The sequence below is a fragment of the Salvelinus namaycush genome, chromosome 17 (genome assembly GCF_016432855.1).
Source record: "Salvelinus namaycush isolate Seneca chromosome 17, SaNama_1.0, whole genome shotgun sequence".
In the NCBI taxonomy this organism is placed as follows: domain Eukaryota; kingdom Metazoa; phylum Chordata; class Actinopteri; order Salmoniformes; family Salmonidae; genus Salvelinus; species Salvelinus namaycush.
This window is the reverse complement of record NC_052323.1, coordinates 21207487-21224433: the sequence shown is the minus strand read 5'-3', so window position 1 is coordinate 21224433 and position 16947 is coordinate 21207487. Positions and strand designations below refer to the sequence as shown.

Genomic DNA, 16947 nt, shown 5'->3' with positions numbered 1-16947 from the left:
TGATATTCCAAGATTACTATTTGAGAACATGCACTTCACACAATGAATTTATAATGTATTGAATATATCTACATTTTACAGTTACGTAATGACAATGAGGAATCATATTCTTTAGTGTGAAAGTACTAAAGGCCCAGTGAAGTCAAAAATATGTTTTTTATATATTTCCACACTATGAGGATGGAATAACACTGTGAAATTGTGAAAACAATGATAATGCCCTTTTAGTGTAAGAGCGGTTTGAAAAGACCGCCTGAGATTTCAGCCTGTTTCGGTGGGCTGGAGTTTTGGCCTTCCATGTCGACATCACCAGGCAGTAAATTAGTTAGACCAATAAGAGAGTTACAAACCTCTTTTTGACCATTTTAATTTAAAACAATCACAGTAAGGTACTTAATTGTTATAATTTGATTGAGGTAAAAACATCTGCATTGGACCTTTAAGACCCACTATTGTATTGCTTTTAGGAGTGCCACAGCAGTAACCATACATCATTGTGTTTGTAGTATCACTCTTCATGTATGTAGTGTTTAGCATGTTCTATTCACTCACGGTTGGACTGATTGCACTGTTTTCATTGCTGCAAATACTTTGGAGCATCCAGTTTTAAGAGAATGAGTGTTGAGTGAAATACCAGTGTGTGCAATAATCCCTTTTGCTGTCTCCCTCCTTTTATAACTTACATAATTTAGCCAAATGTACCACTCCCTGAGTTTCTTGTAAGTTTTGGAGGTGCCAATTGCTGAAGTATGAACAGAAGCTTGGGGATTGCCTATATGTCCACTTCCCTAAGACACGTTTTCCAATACATGTTTGTTAGCAGATACATTGACATTTTAATAGGGCAAAAGCAGTTTCAATACAAAAAAAGTAAATAAAAAGACATTATTTACCATAAATACTCATTATGGAGATCATTAACATGATATCACAAAAGAAAATCAACCTAAATGACACTTAAAACAAATACAAAAGGTCATACAGTACTGACATTGTGTTATATGATTGTTTTCCATTGACGTCGTTAGTATATACCGGTACTTTACAAAATTCTACTAGAAAAAAATCCCCAAACCCATGGAATATCAAGTGATGTAAAAATATAATAAATCAAAGTCTAAAGAATTGTGTGTGTGTGCATTCGAACTCAAGTACATGTGCAAGTCTGCATGCAATGTGCCTCGCTCATTGTGGCACAGATATGAACAGCTACAAAAACCTTAAAGATGATAGCTGACAAATATTCAATAATGTTAGATTTAAAATCAGACCAGCAGTAGGATGTGATTCAGTCACAATAGAATGACTATGGTTTCCTCCCAAAAGGCACCCTATTGGACCCTGGTCAAAAGAAGTGCACAATGTAGCGAATAGAGTGTCATTTGGGACACAGCATATGGACCTTGGCGCCAGAGGTTCCTTCGTTTTTTTTGTTGTTGCAGGAAAACCTTTGAGATAAATGTTTTAAAAACATCCAAAAGAAGTACACAGACAAAACTTCACTACAAAAGTCTACTATTAATATCCCTCAACCACGTGATCATATTTTGAAATCCATAAATCAATACACTTGGTTATTTTTTGAACAAGTAAAAATAGATAATTTGGCAACAAATTAAGCACACTGCCTGTCTTAGCAGTCCACACCATATAAAGGAGAGGGGGGGAGTTGGGGAATAGTTAGCGTGAGGTGCTAATCCTTTCTTTCTAACATGAACTCTGTAGAGACAGTGGTAACGGTAGTCTCTGCAGAGTGTGTAACAGTCCAGGGGAGATAACAGCCATGATAGGAGGAGAGATGGGAAGGGGTGGGGCTTGCCGACAGGGTTGTGGTGAGAGGACTCCCTCCTTTCCAGTCCCCAATCAGACCCAGACCCTAGCTCCTGGTCATTGAAGGGGTGTGGACCAGGGTGTGAGGGCTTACTGTCGTTGTGTGGGGTGGTATGGTGGGGTCCCCTGGCTGAGGGCAGGGTGGGTTACTCTGGGGTGGCCCCAAAGATACTAATAACTAACCCCTATTCATCCTCTGTGGTGGGGCTCTGCTGCTTGTATATGGATGCCTTGTCCTTAAGCAACACCAGGCAAAGGTGACAACTCCAACTACCTGGAAACACACACAGAGAAAAGGAGAGTTTAAACTCACCAGTACAACATCAACATAATACATGTGGGCTTCATTGAAGTCAAGCAGGAGTTGTGGTTAGACTGTGACATACCTTCTGGGGGCTCAGTCATAGGAGGGTTGAGGCAGTACATGTGGTATCCTCGATCACAGTCATCACAGAACAGCAGCTGGTCCTGACAGACAGAGAAACAGAAGTAGTGTGTGAGAAAACACAAAGAGAAAGAGAAGTATGAAAAGGCAGAGGTGGAGCAGCACTCACGTCGTTCTCTGAGGTACCACAGACGTTGCAGCACTTGCACTCAATACACTGCCAGCGGTACGTCTTCACAGCTGCCATCATCACATCTGTGAACTGCAGGCAGGACGGGTGACCTGAAGGGAGACAGATACAGGTCTGTTCTCAATGACTTACCAACCGGGCTAAATAAAGGTTTAAATACATCAACAGAACACAAACAGAGCCAGAGGACTACATTATAGTCTAGTATTGCTAACAGTGCAGCATTGCTAACATCAGTTTGGCTGTTTACATTTATGAATTTTGACAATGCTAACACCTGGCTGTGGCAAAAATAAATAATGGATTATTGTGGACTCTGTCACTATGGGCCTTCAGACACAAGTCAGGTTAAATAGATTTTGCCTGAACTATCCCTTTAATAAAAATGCGGGACATGGGTGGGAGGTTCGTACCAGAGCGTCCGCAGTCTGAGCAGGACACCAGCTCCTCTGACTGGCCGGTCTTCTGGTTGTGGGCGGAGTCTCCCAGACAGAAGTCGCAGTAGTCGTTGGGCAGGGCCAGACCGTTAGGGCCTTTCTTAGGGGCTGGAATAAGAGAGGAGACAGAGAGATAGACAATACACTGACACTGCCCTAGAATAATGATATCCCTCTGAAACCAGAGTAGAGTGACTCTTTAACTTTGCAATAGTTTGACTCACTCTTGAGGTGCACTTCATTTAGCTTTGGGTATACACTTTTGGGACTATTCCATTGCTGTAAATGAAGCGCACCTCAACTATTAAGACATGCATTTGACCCAGGTCTGGTATCATGAGATAAGCAGGAGTGATTCTCCATCTATAATAGAAACGACCAGCTCTATAGTAGACGGTGATTCCAGTGGCTATCATTCCAAACAGTGACTCACTCTTGTGCACCTCAGGCTGGCGCCGGGGGGGGGGGGACTCTATCTCCTCTCTGTCTTCCCCCTCTTCCTCCGCCAGATGAGAGTGTGTGTAGTGGTAGCTCAGGCCCGGACGGTTCTTGTAGCGCTTCCCACAGACTGCAAACACATACAGCATCATGGTGTAAGTCATCACACACATCAACAACTGGATTTGCATCAGGCATACACGCACCAGAATTTACATCAAATAAATGTATACTCACTGTCACAGGCGTATGGTTTGTCCTGCTCCTCCAAGGCTGCAGCGGCTGCCTCCATTTTCTTCTTTCCATTTCCCACTCCACGACCCTTGGACTTGCCCTTCCCTCGTCTCTTGGGGGTCTCATCCTCAAAGTCCTCATCATCCAGATCATCCAGGTAGTCATCGTGGTCCAGAACCCTCTGAAAGGAGAGTAGAGTTTGAGATAATATTGGTGCACTGACAGACTATTGGGAGAAACTCAAACCTTTTTGTACAGAGTATTAGGAGTCTGGAGCCTGGTTTGTAAAATGTGCATTGATCTCTGAGGTCAGAGGTCCCATCTAACCTTGCGGATGCGTCCAGAGGAGGTGTGGCTGGAGACCATGGCAGCCACAGGTTCAGGTGTGGCTGGGTTGTCTTCCGGGGCCCGGGGATCCGGCGGGCCCCTCCTCTCCAGGGGCTCCCCCTTCAGCAAAGCCTCCAGGCTGCTGCCGTCCACCGCTCCCACGGCATCCCGTTTCAGACCCAGCTCCAGCTCTGCTACACAGAGAGATAGAGGCTTATTCAATACCGAGGAGGCAGAAGACCAACGGGCCACACTATTCCCTCTGACACATAAAGAAGAACCAATAAAAGGCCATATGAGGAGGAATTGTACCTGATTTGACAGGGGGGAAGGCCAAACGGGGGTCCTCGGGAGGGTGGGACCGTCGTTTCTTCCTCCAGCGTCGAGATGGATAGCTATACAGCTGCCCAGGAGCCATGCCTGATCAAAAAAAAAAGTTCATCATTAAAGTGTGCTTTTGGGAGAGTGAATGTGTGAGCACGTGTGTCTTCGCTACAGACCTGCACTCCTGTGTCTCTTCTCCATCCAGATGTAGCAGTTGCTTTGAGCAACACCCGTCTGAGAGTCGATGAAAGGCATAAGGATGCTCCTCTCAGCACACAAACGAGCATTATAGCTGTGGCACTGTTCCATAGCATCCTTATAGTACTGCTCACCGAGCCTGAAACAAGAAAGCACAATCACACTAATGTTAGACTAGAAATGATCATGGTGGTTAATCTAACCACTTCAAAATGAATAATCCTGTATTGTTGTACAGGACCACTCCGTTCCCTGTAATATTACAGGATAATACCTAGCTACAGTTTTACAACAATCAAACCACTATATTCCACAGAGTCTGATTAAAGATGTTGGAAAAGTTACGAGCAAATGTACGAAAACACTTGGCTGCTGTAGCGAACAATACAGAGACGGTAGGTACACAATGCAGAACCGCAGACAGGGTGCACTTGAATTGTTGGCAAGGTAGCTGCGCTGGTCACAGTGAACGATGGGCCTATTTATAAAGCTAGCTACGTAGCTATTAGTTAACGTTAGGTGCAATTTAAACACCATAATCTGCCGACCGTTTATACATTTCAATCTTGTACTGAAACAGTTTACAGTACGTTAACAAAGGACAATCGTTTTCAACTGAAGCATTGTTGTCTAATATAAGCTAGCTAAACTTGCTAGCTAGTTAGCAAAGAGAAACAATAGCCATAGCTAGTTGGCTACCTACGTGTAGACAACGCTTTGCTGCAAAGTCAACTAGGGGGGAAATAGTAATTTTCTCCATCATTTCCAATACATTGTCAACTCCTACGTCGGGGCCTACATCTCTGAAAGTGTCACATGCCCCTACTCGTCCAAAAAATTAAGGACAACTTACACAACACTATCTACGGCCGCCGCCATGTTTGCTCAGTGCAGTCGTCAAAATGTCCACTGCGCCTGCGCGTGTAGCTTGGTTCAAGATCCATTTCCAGTTTATCAAAACAAAGGTCCTTTTGAGTATTCTCATGTAAACTTGAGCAAATTGCACTAGAAAAATCACTGGTTGAACAATGTCAGCTGAAAATAAATACAACACAATAAGCAGATTGAGAAATAATTATTTATTGACAAGAAGTGTGTGAGAATCAGAATGTATGACTGATAATCATTGAAGTGCCCAACATGTCTCAGGAAAACTACACTGTAAAATAAATAGTAATTCGGTAGGATAACAAGCACATACAGGACTGAGCAAATTATCCAATGAAATTACCGTAAGCAGCTAGCTACATTAATAGTTGTTGTACAATAGATAATAAGAGGATATTAGAGGTAGGAAGAGGAATCAATCTCCAGTCAGTCTTTAATTCAGGTTAGATCTTGACCACTTGGCTGGCATCACAGTGACAGACTCTCTTCCCATCTATCGATGTGGAGCTCCTCTGGATGAGCAGCCTTCCGTAAGTCCCTCCCACCTGGCCCTTGGTCAGGCATCCAGGATTGACACATACGCAGCCAATCACATCCTGTGAAAAAGACATACACGTTTTTTAAACTTCATTGTAAATGTGTGTGTCAGAGAGAGAGGGAGGAAGAGAGAGATAGAAAGAGGAAGAGAGAAAGATGGAGAGAGGGAAAGAGAGAGAGAGGCCGAGTAAGTTTCCACTGTGTGAACCAGCCATGTTGTTCACCTTAATGAATAAGCGCAGCTCGGAGGAGACGATGAGCACATCATGACTGAGGGGCATCTGGCCATGGTTCTGGAACATCTCATAGTCCATGTTCACCTCCTCCACAGGCGGTTACAGGGGGTAGTAGCTATATAATTACACACAGAACAGGGAAGAAATTAGTTATTTTTCCCCTCAACAAGTCTAAGAACAATAGTCAGGAAGTGAAATAATTGCTGTGTGGACACAGGATAGTAGTGGGTTGAATCTATGCCCTTCAAGCTAAACACTCTCCCCCCATTATTTTGGCCAAGTGACGTTTACTACAATTCAGCTTTCAGCTGCTATTGTGTAACATGTTTGATGTTTTTGAACACAATGGAAATATGTTTAACTTGGTATTTTCCTAGACATTGTTTTATGCATTGTATCCACATTTGTGGTTTTATTGAGTTTTTAAATGGTCAAATAAAATCAATCGCTTAGACCCCTCTGTCCATGTGCTCACTCACTTTCTCCGGGTCAGCATATGTTTCAAGATGCGTGAGAATCTGTCCGAACCAGCGACACAGAACAGTATCACCTTATAATTACTTTGATTGAAAGAGCACTCATGGTAAGCAACATGAATCTAGGAACACCAAAGAGAAAGAGTGTAGAGGTTTGGAGCAGAACACACATGTACTCACCAGCTGATCTCCTCTGCTCCCATGTAGGACAGGATGTCTGTAGAGGTCAGGTCAAGAGTCACGCCCTCAATGAGCAGGGTGCAGGTGTCAGGCACCAGGGTCACACGCTGAAGAGCCAAGGAAAAAAACAATGTAACACGTTATTGAGCGAGGGCATGCCCGTTTTTATTGTATGTATGTATTTTCTTTTCCTGTATGATAATACATTCTATTTTCTGAGTGACAGCAGGTGTCTCAGTTCCGAAGGACATCATGTGGGCCACTTCACCTTTGCATCGTCCTTGCGGAGGTCCGGCAGGGTGAAAGGGGGTTGTGGGTAAATTAAGTGATGGTGGACATCTCTCTCGGGGGGGAACAAATACAAACCGACATCCAACTCTGAGGAGGAAGTAGAACTATGTTTACAACAGCAAGGGAAGCATTTGAGCTAATGATGTCGGTATGTAGGGTGTAAAATGAGGCAGTGTGTGTAGTGGATAGGTTAATATAAAGTCATATTTACCCTTCGGTGCCTTTCACGATGCTCCCTACACATCTGGAGAAGATGGCATCAAACATCTTGGTCAACAGAGATTTCTGTCACACGCAAAGAAAGAAAGAAAAAACAATCAACTTCTGATATAAAATGCAAGTCAACATCCTAGATATGTAAAACTAACTCTAGAGTCAGTAACCAAGAGAGAAGGAAAAGCTCTATCTGCTCATGTTTGGAGTCCACAAAGGGTCCCAGCTGTGGGTTAGAGAGGAGATGTGAGGGACAAACATACAAACTTCAGTCAGAGAGCAAGCGTGTGTGTGTGTTACCTCATAAAGAGAGGTAAATTCTACTGACCAGTATGCAGACATCGGGGAGGTCCCCGACGATGACGTCCACCAGGGGGTCAAAGGTCAGGCCATCAGAGGGGATGTAAGGAAAGGGTGTCTTGAGCATCTCCATGAAGTCATAACGGTCAGCTTGAGAATCTCCATGAAGTCATACCGGTCAGCTTGAGAATCTCCATGAAATCATAACGATCAGCTTGAGAATCTCCATGAAGCCATACCGGTCAGCTTAAGAATCTCCATGAAATCATACCGGTCAGCTTAAGAATCTCCATGAAATCATACCGGTCAGCTTGAGAATCTCCATGAAATCATAACGGTCAGCTTGAGAATCTCCATGAAATCATACCGGTCAGCTTGAGAATCTCCATGAAGTCATACCGGTCAGCTTGAGAATCTCCATGAAATCATACCGGTCAGCTTGAGAATCTCCATGAAATCATAACGGTCAGCTTGAGAATCTCCATGAAGTCATACCGGTCAGCTTGAGAATCCCCATGAAGTCATACCGGTCAGCTTGAGAATCTCCATGAAGTCATACCGGTCAGCTTGAGAATCTCCATGAAGTCATACCGGTCAGCTTGAGAATCTCCATGAAGTCATACCGGTCAGCTTGAGAATCTCCATGAAATCATACCGGTCAGCTTGAGAATCTCCATGAAGTCATACCGGTCAGCTTGAGAATCTCAGTCGAACATGCTTTTAGTCCTGGAATAGGCTTGATCAGGATCCAGTAAATCGAACAAAGATGTTTTAGAGGAATCCCTCTGACCTCAGAGTTTAGATGCTACCAACTTCCTCCCTGAGGTATTCATGCCCTCCATGGCGACCACCTGTCCAGGGAAGAGCGAGTACTCTCTGAGTACACGGCTGTCTACTGTTTCCTTTGATAGTGGTGCTTAATGGTTTAATCCATAAAATAAATAAATCACTGGCAAAAACAATGTCTCGGTGTGTCTTCCAGTTTTAATTTGCATTCATATCATATAAAAATACATATTTATTTTATAATTCATAAATATCACAATACTAAACAAATACAATAAATTGTCTGTTATTATACAAGAGAATGGAAACGTTAACATTGGAAACGCCCACTTGCATAGTTCTTGGAAGGTCTGCTGCTGGTGAGTGTGTCCGCCTAAGGAACACAGTGGTAAACATAGGACTAGTAAATCATATGCTCACATACCATTTCCACGGCTACAAGGGTATTTATAATACTGAACTCAACTCATCTCCTGTACAATCTGGAATATATCACAGAAGTAACACAGCCATAGTGTTAGGCGTGGCTACTTATCATGATAACACAACATATCATATTATAAATGGCTCACATCAACACCGTTCTCCCAGAAACCAAAGACCCTCTCCAATATACATACTGCCCCAACAGATCCACAGATGATGCAATCTCAATCGCACCCCACACTGCCATTTCCCACCTGGACAAAAGGAACACCTATGTGAAAATGCTATTCATTGACTACAGCTCAGCGTTCAACACCATAGTGCCCACAAAGCTCATCACTAAAGTAAGGACCCTGGGACTAAACACCTCCCTCTGCAACTGGATCCTGGACTTCCTGACGGGCGGCCCCCAGGTGGTAAGGGTAGGCAACAACACATCTGCTACGCTGATCCTCAACACGGGGGCCCTTCAGGGGTGCGTGCCTAGTCCGCTCCTGTACTCCCTGTTCACCCACGACTGCGTGGCCAAGCACGACTCCAACACCATCATTAAGTTTGCTGACAACAACACTGGTAGGCCTGATCACCGACAACGATGAGACAGCCTATAGGGAGGAGGTCAGGGACCTGGCAGTGTGCTGTCAGGACAACAACCTCTCCCTCAATGTGATCAAGACAAAGGAGCTGATCATGGACTACAGGAAACGGAGGGCTGAACAGGCCCTCATTAACATCGACGGGGCTGTAGTGGAGCGGGTTGAGAGTTTCAAGTTCCTTGGTGTCCACATCTCCAACGAACTATCATGGTCCAAACACACCAAGACAGTCGTGAAGAGGGCACGACAACACCTTTTCCCCTCAGGAGACTGAAAAGATTTGGCATGGGTCCCCCGATCCTCAAAAAGTTTTTCAGCTGCAACATCAAGAGCATCCTGACCGGTTGCATCACCGCCTGGTATGGCAACTGCTTGACATTCGACCATAAGGTGCTACAGAGGGTAGTGCGTACGGCCCAGTACATCACTGGGGCCAAGCTTCCTACCATCCAGGACCTATATACTAGGCGGTGTCTGAGGAAGGCCTAAAAATTGTCAAAGACTCCAGTCAGCCAAGTCATAGACTGTTCTCTCTGCTACCGCACGGCAAGCGGCACCGGAGCACCAAGTCTAGGTCCAAAAGGCTCCTTAACAGCTTCTACCCCCCAAGACATAAGACTGCTGAACAATTAATCAAATGTCCACCTGGACTATTTACATTGAAATCCCCCCTTTGTTTTTACACTGCTGCTACTCACTGTTTATTATCTATGCATAGTCACTTTACCCCTACCTACATGTACAAATGACCTCGACTGACCTGTACCCGCACATACTGACTCGGTACCGGTACCCCCTGTACTGCATATAGCCTCGTTATTGTTATTTTATTGTGTTACTTTTTATTAAATTTTTTACTGTCGTTTAGTTAGTAAATATTTTCATAACTCTATTTCTTGAACTGCATTGTTGGTTTGTGGGCTTGTGAGTAAGCATTTGTGAGCATTGTGAGTAAGCATTTCACGGTAAGGTCTACACCTGTTGTATTCGGCGCATGTGATTAATATAATCTGATTTGATCTTTATAATTGTGGTCTTTGAGTAAACAGCAATATAGCCACCTCTTCTAACTCCAGTGGGTGTTACTCAGGAAGTCTCAATGAATCACAATTTGATCAACAGGAGTTTGACTGTGGTCTGCTTCCTATCTCTTGAGCACAGTGAGCTGTAACTGCATGTTAAATCATATTGTGTTGAGACTTTGAGTCAAGCCTGTGGTAAGACACACTCATTTTTATTGTTGAGTGAACCACAGATTCTTCAGTCAGGGTAACTAAAGCAGAGCTTTTGTTGAGTTTATTTCCTCACCCATGAAGTCAGAGAGCTGGGAGAGGAATTGGTCACTGTGCTGGAGGAACAGGAACAGAGAGAGGGTCTGATCCACAGCGGGGATCCATTCTGGCTCAGGTTCCTGACACTGTGCTCTGTCTATACTGTACACAGTGTCACTGCAGAGGGGATCTGTTGAGAGGTGGTAGCAAGGTAATGTTAATGGCAAGATAGTGTTGAAAGAATGACTGTTTGAAATTAGCAGATGGATTGTTAGCGTCATCACACACTAAATTAGTTTGTCAGCAAGGCTCTGGTCTGAACATTATAATACATAACAAGCCATGTTCAGTGGATGGCATTTCAGAATGTAAACATTTCTACATATTTGTAACGGTCGTCGTAATCCTCCTCCTCGGACGAGGAGGAGAGGCGAGAAGGATCAGACCAATATGCGGAGTGGTTTGTGTCCATGATTATTTATTAACAAAAATAACCGGAACACTAATGAAACAAAATTACAAAAGAGAAACAAACCTACAAACAGTCCCGTGTGGCACGAATACAGACACGAGATACAAACACCCACAAAACACACGTGAATCCCAGGCTGCCTAAGTATGATTCTCAATCAGGGACAACGATTGACAGCTGTCTCTGATTGAGAATCATACCCGGCCGAACACAAACATCCCAACATAGAAAATAACACATAGACAACCCACCCCAACTCACGCCCTGACCAACTAAATAAATACAAGAAAAAGGAAAAACAGGTCAGGAACGTGACATAACCCCCCCCTTAAGGTGCGAACTCCGGGCGCACCAGCATAAAGTCTAGGGGAGGGACTGGGTGGGCGTCTGTCCACGGTGGCGGCTCTGGCGCTGGTCGTGGTCCCCACCCCACCATAGTCAAACCCCGCTTCCTTGGCCTCCTCCCAATGGCCACCCTCCAAATTAACCCCACTGGATTAAGGGGCAGCACCGGACTGAGGGGCAACACCGGAATGAGGGGCGGATCCTGGCTGGCTGGCTCTGGCGGATCCTGGCTGGCTGGCTCTGGCGGATCCTGGCTGGCTGGCTCTGGCGGATCCTGGCTGGCTGGCTCTGGCGGATCCTGGCTGGCTGGCTCTGGCGGATCCTGGCTGGCTGGCTCTGGCGGATCCTGACTGGCTGGCTCAGGCAGCTCCTGACTGGCTGGCTCAGGCAGCTCCTGACTGGCTGGCTCAGGCAGCTCCTGACTGGCTGGCTCTGGCTGGTCCTGGCTGGACGGCTCTGGCTGGTCCTGGCTGGACGGCTCTGGCTGGTCCTGGCTGGACGGCTCTGGCTGGTCCTGGCTGGACGGCTCTGGCTGGTCCTGGCTGGACGGCTCTGGCTGGTCCTGGCTGGACGGCTCTGAAGGCTCAGTACAGACGGACAGCGCTGGGCAGGCAGACAGTTCAGACAGCGCTGGGAAGGCAGGCAGTTCAGACAGCGCTGGGAAGGCAGGCAGTTCAGACAGCGCTGGGAAGGTGGGAGCAGCTGGAGAGAGAACCCGGAGAGACAGCCTGGTGCGGGGGGCTGCCACCGGTGAACTGGTACGTGGAGGTGGCACCGGGTATACCGGACCGTGAAGGAGGACACGCGCTCTTGAGCACCGAGCCTCCCCAACCCTACCAGGTTGAATGGTCCCCGTAGCCCTGCCAGTGCGGCGAGGTGGAATAGCCCGCACTGGGCTATGCTGGCGAACCGGGGACACCATCTGTAAGGCTGGTGCCATGTATGCCGGCCCGAGGAGACGTACTGGAGGCCAGATATGTTGGGCCGGCTTCATGGCACCCGGCTCGATGCCCAACCTAGCCCTACCAGTGCGGCGAGGTGGAATAGCCCGCACTGGGCTAAGCACGCGTACTGGGGACACCGTGCGCTTTACCGCATAACACGGTGTCTGACCAGTACGACGCCCTCTCACTCCACGGTAAGCACGGGGAGTTGGCTCAGGTATCCTACCCGGCTTTGCCACACTCCTCGTGTGCCCCCCCCAATAAATTTTTGGGTCTGACTCTCGGGCTCCCAACCGCGTCGCCGCGCTGCCTCCTCATACCAGCGCCTCTCTGCCTTCGCTGCCTCCAACTCCGCCTTGGGACGGCGATATTCCCCTGGCTGAGCCCAGGGTCCCTTGCCGTCCAGGATCTCCTCCCAAGTCCACGAGTCCTGTGTTTTCTTCCACTGCTGTTGCCGCCCTTCTCCACTCCGCTTGGTCCTTTGGTGGTGGGTGTTTCTGTAACGGTCGTCGTAATCCTCCTCCTCGGACGAGGAGGAGAGGCGAGAAGGATCAGACCAATATGCGGAGTGGTTTGTGTCCATGATTATTTATTAACAAAAATAACCGGAACACTAATGAAACAAAATGACAAAAGAACCTACAAACAGTCCCGTGTGGCACGAATACAGACACGAGATACAAACACCCACAAAACACACGTGAATCCCAGGCTGCCTAAGTATGATTCTCAATCAGGGACAACGATTGACAGCTGTCTCTGATTGAGTATCATACCCGGCCGAACACAAACATCCCAACATAGAAAATAACACATAGACAACCCACCCCAACTCACGCCCTGACCAACTAAATAAATACAAGAAAAAGGAAAAACAGGTCAGGAACGTGACAATATTGATGATAATGATAAATATTGATGATAATTGATGACATCCACCTCTTTGCATAGTCACACCTACTCAATGCTAAATTATGGAAATGTGGTTAATGCCTCATATGACTCAATCCCTCACTGCAAGGAGTGGGTGTTTAACCTGTGTATCAGGATACGTTTTACGCTGTAGGAAGGCTGAGGGCCCCAGCAGGGGGAAGTTACGGGGCTGTAAATCACCACGTACCACTGGGGTTAAAGACTGATGGTTCAGTAGGAATAAGGGTCTACTGTCACTAGTCAGACATCTTTCAAATGTTTTTTTCTAAATAACTAGCCCCCAAAGCAAGGGGATATGATATGTGTGTGAGTGTGAGTGTGTGTGATGTGACTGATAAAGGATATCTGTATGCGTGTGACTCTGGTTGCCAGGTTGGAGTACTGCAATACACAGGGGGTGAGAACTGTGACTGGTAGGAGGTTCAGCTCCCCATACAGGCCTCTCTCCATGGCCTCAAGCAGGATAAGTAGAGGCAACCCACCTCCTAACACAGGATGGTCTCGCTGGCACCACGGGCCTGCTCCCAATGACATGGGAGGCCTGCAGGACCAACACATACAGCCACGCACACATAATTACAATATGATGTAGTGTGAATGATAGAGGTAAACTCTCTCCAACCTACACGATGACAAGAGGCATTGGAGTAATACTGACCGCATGATAGAAGGAGGAACGTCCATGGTCACAGTCTGGTCCTTCAGGGCGAGTCTCTCTGCCTTCCCACTAAGAAAAACCAGAGTAAAACACACGAATAACATCATATTATTCCACAATGCACACACATGAAATATATTCAGTGGCAGTAATAATAGAATGAGAATATACCTAAAAATTCTCTGGTATGTTTCTCCTTCCAATTTCAATTTGAGGTGAATTTTCACCCCTGCGTTAGTCAGACTCAGTATGTGCAAGAAGCCTTCTGTGTGTGACCACACCTTACACCTGTCCAGTTTCACCGTATCTTACACCTGTCCAGTTTCACCTCACTGATCTGGAGAATAAAGGACACAGAGTCACATACCCCACTCAGTGTAACACCTTCCCAAAAGGTGTTATTTGAGTTTGTCCACGGTGCTGTGTGGTGGCTGAAATTAAAATAGCGCAGTACACTATTTTGTGGAGATAATCTCTTGTCTATTGTCAACTGACTTACTAACCAACAGGGTGTATGTTTGGCTGAGCCTGGTGGGTACTGTAGTTTACCCACCTGGAGGGAGAGAAGGAAGTGGAAAGGGCTGTAGATTTCGGTGAAAGCACACAGTTCCTCTGGGTCAGGGACAGGGGGAGGCAGAGAGGTCCAGTCTCTGCCACGGCCGTTGTGGAACGGGGAGGGGCTGTAACTTCCCTCTAGGCAAGTGCCGAGGAGCCTTGCTCTGAGCGCACACCGAGCAGGAGGAGACATAAAATCTCACGTCCTTAGCCAACGTGGGCCACCAGTATCTCCCTCTAAGACTCCGCACTGTCCTCTCAATGCCAGGATGACCCGAGGAGGGGAGAGTATGAGCCCAACGGATTAGCTTATCCCGGACCCCCCCCCCCCCCCCCCCGGCACGTACTGAGCCCCCGCTGGACAGTTAGGGGGGGCTGGCTCTAACCGTGAGGCTCTCTCTATCTCTGCGTCCACCTCCCATACCACCGGTGCCACGAGACATGAAGGTGGAATGATGGGAGTTGGCTCAACGGACCGCTCCTCGGTATCATAGAGGCGGGACAGCGCGTCGGCTTTGGTGTTTTGGGAACCTGGTCGGTATGAGATGGTGAACTGAAACCGGGTGAAAAACATGGCCCATCTAGCCTGACGCGGATTTAGTCTCCTCGCTGCCCGGATGTACTCGAGATTACGATGGTCAGTCCAGATGAGAAAAGGGTGTTTCGCCCCCTCAAGCCAATGTCTCCACACCTTCAGAGCCTTGACTACAGCTAACAACTCCCGGTCCCCCACATCATAGTTTCGCTCCGCCGGAATGAGCTTCCTCGAAAAGAAGGCACAAGGGCGGAGCGTGGGTGGTACCCGAGCGCTGGGACAGCACGGCCCCGACCCCCGCCTCGGACGCGTCCACCTCCACTATGAACGCTAAAGAGGGTTCCGGATGCGCCAACACGGGCGCATTGGTGAACAGCTCCTTCAGACGACTGAAAGCTCTGTCTGCCTCTGCTAACCAACGCAAGCGCACCGGTCCTCCCTTCAGCAGTGAGGTAATGGGAGCAGCCACCTGACCAAAACCCCGGATAAACCTCCGGTAGTAATTGGCAAACCCTAAAAACCGCTGCACCTCTTTCACCGTGGTCGGAGTCGGCCAATTACGCACGGCTGTAACGCGGTCATCCTCCATCACCACCCCGGAGGTGGAAATACGATAACCCAGGAAGGAAACGGCCTGTTTGAAGAACTCACATTTCTCCGCCTTGCAATACAGGTCATGCTCCAGCAGTCGCCCAAGTACCTTACGCACCTGTTAGGAATTTTGTTAATAAATAGTTAAAACAAATTCTAGCTTTAGATAAAACTATAACAAATTGAACTCTGCATGCCTGGTGAAAAGAGATTTGTGTTGTGGGTCATAAAATAAGCAGAAAGGGTCGTTAAACTATGGTTGAACTGACCCAACTTAGCCCTGAGGTGTTTAGATAAACTTTTTAGGTCTTCCATTATCTTGAGTTGTCTGCTAAAGTGGTAATAAATTATAGTGAGCCTTCAGGATAAATGATTATATATGTGTCATGTGAGTGCCCTGTGAAGTTGGAATGAACTTTTGAACCTGTTTTCTATTTGTCAGGACAATGAGACTTAATTCTGTAACCTATGTCGTCATATCTTGTATATAAACCTGTGTTTATGACCAAATGGGAGCTTGCTCCGAGAATAAACCCTATTATCTAATTTTAATAAGACTGTATCCTGTCTATTTTATGTTAATAAGTATCTTACAAATTCTTATAAATAGACAGATTGAATTTAATTAATGAGTACATTAGAGGAATGATTTAATTCCACTAACAGCACCAGAGGAGGAACTCGTCTGGGAGTCGGGAGGGCAGGCGGAGCACTACTCAATCACCCCAGGTGAGTCAGCACCAGACTTACCCAGAGCTTCCTGTCGGTCATATGTATGTGTTAACCTCTTTCCCCGGGTTTTCTCCCTCTCTACAGCATAAGGCGCTAGTCGACACTCCTCCTCCGGTCCCCCTCGACGCTGCCCCCCCTAACTCCATAGGGATAGGAGCAGGAGGGCTGGGAGGTGGAAACGACAGGACCTGTTCCGAACGTCCGCGGGCAGCCAGCAGGTTGTCGAGACGGATGGCCATGTCAATGAGTTCATCCAGCGTGAGGGTGGTGTCCCGACACGCTAGCTCCCTGCGGACGTCCTCCCTAAGGCTACATCGGAAATGGTCTATTAAGGCCCTGTCATTCCACCCTGCTCCTGCGGCCAAGGTCCTGAACTCCAGGGCAAAGTCCTGTGTGCTCCTCGTCTCCTGACGCAGGTGGAACAGCCGTTCACCCGCCGCACGACCCTCTGGTGGGTGGTCAAACACAGCTCGGAATCGGCGGGTGAACTCAGGGTAATGATCCCTCGCCGAGTCTGGGCCATTCCACACTGCGTTGGCCCACTCGAGAGCTCGTCCAGTCAGACAGGAGACGAGGGCGCTCACGCTCTCCTCTCCGGAGGGAGTAGGACGAACGGTCG

General features: G+C 47.1%; 1 protein-coding gene across 3 annotated transcripts; it reads right to left on the bottom strand.

Moving 5' to 3' along the window:
- Positions 1-351: 351 nt before the first annotated feature.
- LOC120062423 (zinc finger protein ubi-d4-like) lies at positions 352-5271 on the bottom strand. Of its 3 annotated transcripts, none has more exons than XM_039012393.1 (10): positions 5217-5271; positions 4342-4502; positions 4154-4261; positions 3842-4035; positions 3518-3695; positions 3276-3410; positions 2819-2950; positions 2385-2497; positions 2217-2298; positions 352-2104 (listed from the first exon to the last, which is right to left on the bottom strand). In XM_039012393.1, the coding sequence occupies exons 1-10, from the start codon at positions 5240-5242 to the stop codon at positions 2016-2018; spliced, it is 1218 nt and encodes a 405-aa protein (XP_038868321.1). In that variant the 5' UTR covers positions 5243-5271; the 3' UTR covers positions 352-2015. The 3 variants fall into 3 exon arrangements, with proteins under 3 accessions (XP_038868321.1, XP_038868322.1, XP_038868324.1); XM_039012394.1 differs by having other exon boundaries at positions 3842-4032; XM_039012396.1 differs by lacking the exon at positions 5217-5271 and adding an exon at positions 5067-5191.
- Between the last annotated feature and the right edge of the window lie 11676 nt (positions 5272-16947).